Source organism: Pygoscelis adeliae, unplaced genomic scaffold (genome assembly GCF_000699105.1).
Source record: "Pygoscelis adeliae isolate BGI_AS28 unplaced genomic scaffold, ASM69910v1 Scaffold307, whole genome shotgun sequence".
In the NCBI taxonomy this organism is placed as follows: Eukaryota; Metazoa; Chordata; class Aves; order Sphenisciformes; family Spheniscidae; genus Pygoscelis; species Pygoscelis adeliae.
The window spans coordinates 216383-224481 of record NW_008825110.1 but is presented as its reverse complement, the minus strand read 5'-3'; the positions used below and the strand labels follow the sequence as shown (position 1 = coordinate 224481).

The window sequence follows — 8099 nt, the reverse complement described above, 5'->3', positions numbered from 1 at the left end:
GCTGATCCAATTAAAGATAATATTACAAATACAAACCTTTTGAAGATACTGGATTATCCTTATTCCACTCAATATTTTAGTAAATCAAGAGTAATTCAGCTGAAATCAATGCAGTTCCATTGACAAAAAAATGGGTGAGACTTCCATTTGACTTTAGAGTAATTTAGTGGCAGTGAATAAAAATTATAAATGAAAGTCTTTTACATTAATTCCAGCAATTCAGAAACCCGGATTCTTTGAAGCCAGTGATAGCTTTCTCATTGTCCTATCTTCCTTGTAATTCAGTAATGGATTAATAGAGATTTATTTGGACACCAGTAACAGTAATCTACAATGTTTTCTAATGGGTTTGGTACTCATTATTTTATTAATATACAAAATAATGATGTTTTATACTGAACAACTGTACATTAGACATATACTGTTACAGTTGTTCATTATGTTTGATTAGAATGACTAGTTAACTAGAATCCCTGTATCGCAAACTTGAGTTTGAAATCCGTATAGTTGATTTTGATTGCACTTTTCATGATGTTCACTCTCTATAGCAGAGACATAAATCAATAAAGTAAATCAGTTTTTTCCTTAAAAGGTACCAAGTGTTGATCACTTTTGCATCCTGCTGTTTGTTAGTTCAGTACTACTTACCATTAATGAAGCACTGCTTCAAATACAAGATGCTAACATTAAGCTTTTTAATCTTTAGTCATGTGATATGAGGCATGATTTTCAAGAGAGAGTGCTGAGTATCTAAAAAGTGCCGAGTATTTAAAAATCCAATTAACTTCAGTGGAACAGATCTTGCAAACAAAGTTTTCTGATGTGTCTATAATATAGTAATTATATTAAAGATTTACTGCTCCCTGATTATATCATGCTGTTTATTTTGAGATTATGTTATTACTGGTTGTTAAGAATTTTTCATTCCATTTCAAAATATCAGAAGTGCTCAACTTTCAAACAAACAAGAGGTTTTCTGAAATTGCAAGAAAGCAAATTCTACCTGAAACTTGAAACCAGCTTTGCACTTTGGGCCTTGAGGTTATCATGAATAATGAGAATTAGTGTTGCAAAATGTTTTGTTTTAATGTGTATAGCAGAATTGGGTTCAGATCTTGCTCTTAGTTATTTGACCTCTGTCTTTTTATTTAGCAGAGTAAAAGCTTGGTATTTTCAGATGAGTAAGCACAGATGTCATGAAAGCACAGAGCACATTGGGTGGCAATGCAGATAATTTCTCTTTATGCTCCAGTGGTATCTTTGGATATGTTTTGGGTTTTGTTTGGTTTTTTTTTTTAATTTTTAAAAGCCTCATATTGAAAGGATCTATGTATTTTTACAGTAAGCCCAAAATGAGCAAATAAACAAAAACACACCTGTGAGACCAACAATAACATTTTGTTTTCCTAAAAAAAAAACCTGCTTAAAATTTTTTTTTGAAGAATAAAAACAAGAGGTTGAGAAAACATTGACTTAATCTTAGTAAAAATGGTAAGTGTGACCCCAGTTCATCAAAGTCACTAAATTATCCTCAGGGAATTTAATGGAGCAAAGTGTTGGTACATTCTTCAAAACCTCCTATTTTCATCTTTTTTCAAGAACATGCAAGTAATTGTGGCGTTTTCTACTGCAAAATTACTATAATTCGGTTCAGAATTTGAACCCTGCAATAAGGCACTCCAGCTGTAGTTGGAGAAGCATATATTTATCAGTCAGGTTTGCAGCAAGACCCACAAGCAGTTGTATCGGAATAGCAGGTCATTCTGTGTTTATGACATGGTCAGAAGAGGACAGCCAGCTCTCAAGAAGCACTCCTTCAGCAGCTCCCAAAGATCTGGCAGTAGGACTACAGTTTCTGTTTTTCTAAGAGTAAAAAGAGTAATTTGTCTGAAGCACCTCCTCCCTCATCAGTGCTGTGTAGGCTGTAAGAATTTTACAAGGGAAGCTAATTTTAAAAAGTTTCCCTTTAGATCTAGGAGATTAAAATCTAAAGCTTTGGGAAGATGGGTGTGTTTAAGTGAGAAACTGATAATGTCAGGTGTATCGCTGATGAAGTAATGTATTTAGACTGAATGTACATCAAGTTTTCTTAGTTTTTTGAAAGCAGGCAGCAATGCACAATTAATACTGCTCAGAAATTCCTTTGGGACTATTCCAGATAGTTCTGTGCTTTAGAAGTTGCTTTCCCTTCTCAAGGTCACCTTGGAATTCCTTTTACTGCTCTTCCCTTCAACTCATACAGGTTTATAATGTATACCCTAAAACCTTCGTTGCAGCCAGGGAAGTCCTGGTTAATGCACTCAAGCAATTCTTACCTTGGCTGTATGGCCTGGTATATTGAATAGTGGTTTCTATTGTTCTTGGATTGCAGGAGAGACTTTCTTTGGCCATAAATCCCTTCCCCACAGTGGAACAGATTAGCACTTCTGTTCTGATGAACTTTATCAACCTGTTAGCTTGCAGTTTTAATATGTTGTATATACAATAGGAGTTCAGAAAATGGATTAAAATATTAACTATTAACGCAGAGGACTTCACCAGTGTATATTTATATTGCTTCCCAAGCTGAGGAAAGGTTTTACTCTTTCTTGTGCTGTCTCCCAGTGGAAATCCTTGCTACTGTAGTTGTTTGCCACTCCAGTTTCCTCCTATTTCTGGGAATCTGTCTATATATACTGTTAAAAGAATTACAGTAAAACCATTAAGGCCAGATTTAAAGAATTTTTTTTTCTTTTATGCCTGTCTTTAGATTCTCAGGAAAAAAAAAGTGATTTGGTGGAGCTGGGTTAATGAAGTTTTGTCTTTTTTGGTGTGAGCATGCTGCATTTCGGAAGTAGACAGTCATGAACTATATTTAACTTGTTACAGGAGCAGCAGGTTAGCTCCTTGGACCACGCAGCTTTCTTAGCTTTGTTTTATTTATTTATTTATTTATTTACACATTTTAAAGCAGCTTTAATTAGGACAGTATACCCTCTATAATGTTCTTGTTTCGAGAGTCTCTTGCTTGAGTTCATGATGTGGAAGGAACTAGGCATACAGTTCTGCTGGCAGGTTTGTCCAGCTGCATGATAATCAAGGCATTTCACCAGGATGCTGAGACTCCACCTCAAATTCTACCTCTTCCCTGTGTGATTGGAATCTGTGTCACAGGGTATTGTTCTCACTGCTTTGTCAGAAAGGATTCATAATGGTAAATAATGAAGTCATAAAAGCAAATCTCCCTCAGTTGATGTTGTTTTACTCTGTGATGTATTTGAATTTTCACTCTGGGAAACAAAAGGACCTATCCTTTTGTATTATGAATGTTCTGTAGAATCTAGTCTTCCTCTCATCCTGTAGTACTGGATAAAGTTGCTGCATGTTTTGTCATTCCAGAGACTGCATCCTGAATTACCTCTTAGCCTGGAAGAGCTTGAAAAAGTTTTTGTTACATTGGATGCTGATGGCAATGGCTCACTTACCCCAAAGGAGTTCACCACAGGATTCAGTGAGTTTGGAAAGCATGTCTCCTGTATAGAGCTTTATTCATATTCTATACTCTCCACATCAATAAAGAAGCATTTTATCTTAACAGTACACTTAACGATGCACACAGGGAGCCAGACTATTTCCTAGTTACAGTAGATACATGTAACAGATGAAGAAGTGGTTGAATTCTGTCTATAAATAGACAAAGGGCTCCAGGGTCTCTCTCTCCTGTGTAAGATGGCAAGCCGTAGCACAATATGAGACATATGATGTAACCATCTGAATTACACCTGTTTTAGGCCATGGTGTAGATCTATGAACAAATTTTGGAAAATTTCTCTTAGGGGAAAAAAAATCTTGTTTTATTTCATATCAGGTCATAAGACCTAAGAAATAATTAAAATTATCTCCAAGATTAATGTAAGACAATGTTGAAAATATGTTAATACCACTGTCCTTACAACTGTGAGAATGCTTTCTACAACAAATTAATTCAAGTGAATCATAGAATCATAGAACGGTTTGGGTTGGAAGGGACCTCTAAAGGTCATCTAGTCCAACCCCCCTGCCGTGGGCAGGGACATCTTCAACTAGATCAGGTTGCTCAGAGCCCCGTCCAACCTGACCTGGAATGTTTCCAGGGATGGGGCATCCACCACCTCTCTGGGCAACCTGTTCCAGTGTTTCACCACCCTCAGCATAAAAAAATTCCTCCTTATATCTAGTCTAAATCTACCCCCCTTTAGTTTAAAGCCATTTCCCCTTGTCCTGTTGCAACAGGCCCTGCTAAAAAGTTTGCCGCCATCTTTTTTATAAGCCCCCTTTAAGTACTGATAGGCTGCAAGAAGGTCTCCCCAAAGCCTTCTCTTGTGAGATGATAAAGTGATGTTACTTTATTTCAAAACAAAATAGGATGAGGCAATTATTATTACTGCGTGATGGGAACTGATAGGTTCTTTGTAACTGCCTGCTTTGCAACAGCACTCTTACTGTCAAGTTCTCTGTGTTTGTGAAAGGGTTGTTTTCTCCCCAGCTGTGAGGTTCCAGATAAGATGACAAAGTTAGTTAGTGAGGCTGTGTTTGGTTGTTTACGCAGAATCAATTTTGTACTTAAATTTTAGCTCTGCTGACTATAAGCATCAGGTTTAAGCATTTTCTCTAGAAAACTGAATCTCTTCTATGTGTGAATTGTAACATTAAATCTCCATTTAAATCCTATGTATAGGCACAGCAAATAGGACCTTTATTTTTGTTTGCAAATCATCAATCATTTGAAATTTTAATTCTCTCCCACCTCTCCCATTTTAGAGCTAGATCAAGTATCTTAATAAAGAGTATGTTTTAATCTTCAAATTGCCATTATTTAAAAATTAAATAATGTATTACTTCTTTACTTTTCATAAGTAAATTATACATATTTCTCAGTTAAATGAAGATTATTTTCATAAGTAGTCCCTGCAAAACCAAATTTTTCTGTTAAGGGAGGTTGTAAGTGCTGCCATCTCCAGCAGCTCCAGAGCCTGGGGATTCCTCCTGCCCAGCTGCTGGAGCCCAGTCCAGAGACCCAGATGGATGTGGCAGCTGCTTCCCTGTTTGCAGGTTCAACTGGTAGTGAAGTTAAACGTGTATTCCAGAGACACCCACACATGTGCACACTCAGACACACAAAGGGCATGGACACAGCAGGCTACACAGACTGCCACAGACAAGGCACTGCCTTCAACAGCACTTATGTATAGGATTCACATAAAACATAAGGATAGACAGTGTAAAGCATGCTACGTTTTAACCTGCTACACGGGGTTGACAGGTATTTTCTAGGGATCCAGGCTAGGTAGTCATACAGTTGGCTAGGCGATGATGTTGGCCTTCCTAGTAGAAGCAGAAGCTGTACTACATAAAGGCTGCTTTAGAAAACTAGAGAATGGAGAAAGCAGTAGTGTCTGGATAAAACTTGTACTGCACCTATTAGTATGGGAGAATCCCATTCATATTTCTAAATGGTGGCAAATCTGAAATCTACTGTAACCTCTCTGCAACATATTCTGTTGTCTCTGTTAACATGCTCTGCTGGGCGCTATGAGAAAAAATGCAAGATAGAGTTGATAAAACCATAAAACCACAGCAGTATGTCTGTTTCCTTGGGTCTGTGGTAACTTCTGTACTAGAATTTAGAATATAACCAAAGATCCTCGCAGAAAATCACAATACCCTTTTTGCCTGGATTCCTTAAAAATTCTGACTTGCAGATGTTCAAATGAAATAGCTGGCACATTTAGAATTTGTTGGAATGTATCTGGTCTTCCCCAACTGAGCACAAGTGCATTGATTATTTATGTGGCAGTTTCACTTCTGCATCCTCACTGTACAACTATTGCACTTCTTTCTTCCTTTCTTTTTATGGATGTAGCTAAAAAGCCTGTAGCTGTTTGTTTTAGTATTCTTTGCAGATCTCAGTATTTTTGGCTCTCCTGTCCATATATATGCACACACACACCCCCTTTTTATCTCCAATTCTAAGATAGTTTCAAGCTTCACCTGTTTGTTAACCCTTCAGATCAGTTGACTTCAGTAATATCTATTCTTGCTTAGCCTCATGTTTAATTTAAACAGAATCAACTCATTTGTCAATCCATGGTTATTTCTTATAATCAATTCTTCTATAGTATTCTCAACATTTACTAGAGCAAATACAAGGCAACATCATGTGTTGTTGGCTAGTGAAAAATTATTGAGAAAGTCTCATGACTTTCATGAAAGTCTCTCATGACTGTGATGTGGTGTGAATAGCCAGGAATATCTGAATCACAGAATCACAGAACAGCTGAGGTTGGAAGGGACCTCTGGAGGTCATCTGGTCCAAGCCCCCTGTTGAAGCAGGGCCACCTAGAGCCAGTTGCCCAGGGCTACATCCAGATGGCTGTTGAATATCTGCAAGGAGGGAGACTCCACAACCTCCCTGGGCAACCTGTGCCAGTGCTCAGTCATCCTCACAGTAAAAAAGTATTTCCTGATGTTCAGATGGAACCTCCTGTGTTTCAGTTTGTGCCCATTGCCTCTTGTCCTGTCACTAGGCACCACTGAAGAAAGCCTGGCTCTGTCCTCTTTGCACTCTCCCTTCATGTATTTATATATATTGATTGTATCCCTGAGCTTTCTCTTCTCTAGGTTAAACATTCCCAGCCCTCTCAGCCTTTCCTCACATGAGAGATGCCCCCGTCCCTTCATCATCTTTGTGGCCCTTTGTTGGACTCTCTGCAGTATGTCCATGTCTCTTGCGTACTGAGGAGCCCAGAATTGGACACAGCACTCCAGGTGTGGCCTCCCCAGTGCTGAATAAAGGGGAAGGATCACTTTCCTCAACCTGCTGCCAATACTCTCTAATGCAGCCAAGGATACCATTAGCCTTCTTTGCAGCAAGGGCACACTGCTGGGTCGTGTTCAACCTGGTGGGTTCCACCCGGATACCCAGGTCCTTTTCTGCCAAGCTGCTTTCCAGCTGGGTGGCTCCCAGCACAGGGAGCACAGGGTTGTTCCTCCCCAGGTGCAGGACTTTGCACTTCCCCTTGTTGAACTTCATAAGGTTCCTGCCAGCCCATTTGTCCAGACTGTCAAGGTCCCTCTGGATGGCTGCACAACCCTCTGGTGTATCAGCTACTCCTCCCAGTTTGGTGTCATCTGCAAACTTGCTGAAGATGCACTCTGCCCCATCATCCAGGTCATTAATGAAGATGTTAAAATGGACTGGACCCAGTATTGATCCATGGGGTACATGCTAGTCACTGGCCTCTAACTAGACTTTGCACCACTGATCACCACCCTCTAAGCCCGGCCATTCAGCCACTTTTCAATCCACCTCACTGAATGCTCATCCAGCCTGTACATCAACAGCTTCTCTATAAGGATCCTGTTGGAGGCCTTACTGAAGTCCAGGTAGACAATATCCACCGCTCTCCCCTCATCTGTCAGGCCAGTCACTTCATCATAGAAGTTTATCAAGTTGGTCAAGCATGACTTCCCCTTGGTAAATTCATGCTGACTACTCCTGATGATTTTCTCATCCTTAATGTGTCTGGAAATGGTTTCCAGGATTAGGTGCTGCATTACCTTCCCAGGGATCAAGGTTAGGCTGACTAGCCTGTGGTTCCCTGGGTCCTCTTTCTTGCCCTTCTTGAAGATCGGGGTGACATTTGCTTTCCTCCAGTCTTCTGGCACTTTTCCCAGTCACTATGATTGATCTAAGATTATCAAGAGTGGCCTCACTGTGACATCTGCCAGCTCTCTCAGCACTCCTGGGTGCATCCCATCAGGGCCCATGGACTTATATATGTCCAGTTTACTTAAGTATTCCCTGACCTGATTGATCCTCTTCCACCAAGTGTACATCTTCCTTGCTCCAACCTTTCTCTCTGATCTCTGGGACCTGGGATTCCTGAAGGCTGGTCTTGCTGGTAAAGACTGAGGCAAAGAAGACATTCAGTACTTCTGCCTTTTCCATGTCCTGTGTAACCAAGTCCCTCATCTCTTTGAGGGACACATTTTTCGTAGTCTTACTTTTGTCTCCTATGTACTTATAGAAGCCCCCCCCCCCCTTTTTTTTTTTTTGCACCACTCCCCAACATTTTCTC

General features: G+C 39.7%; 1 protein-coding gene across 1 annotated transcript in view; it reads left to right on the top strand.

Annotated features, from left to right (window-relative positions):
* Positions 1-8099, top strand: part of CRACR2A (calcium release activated channel regulator 2A) — a 67378-nt gene that overhangs the window by 13174 nt on the left and 46105 nt on the right. Inside the window, exon 3 of the mRNA XM_009327915.1 lies at positions 3379-3490. Coding sequence (XP_009326190.1) covers positions 3379-3490 — 112 coding nt within the window. The remainder of the gene's footprint in view (positions 1-3378; positions 3491-8099) is intronic.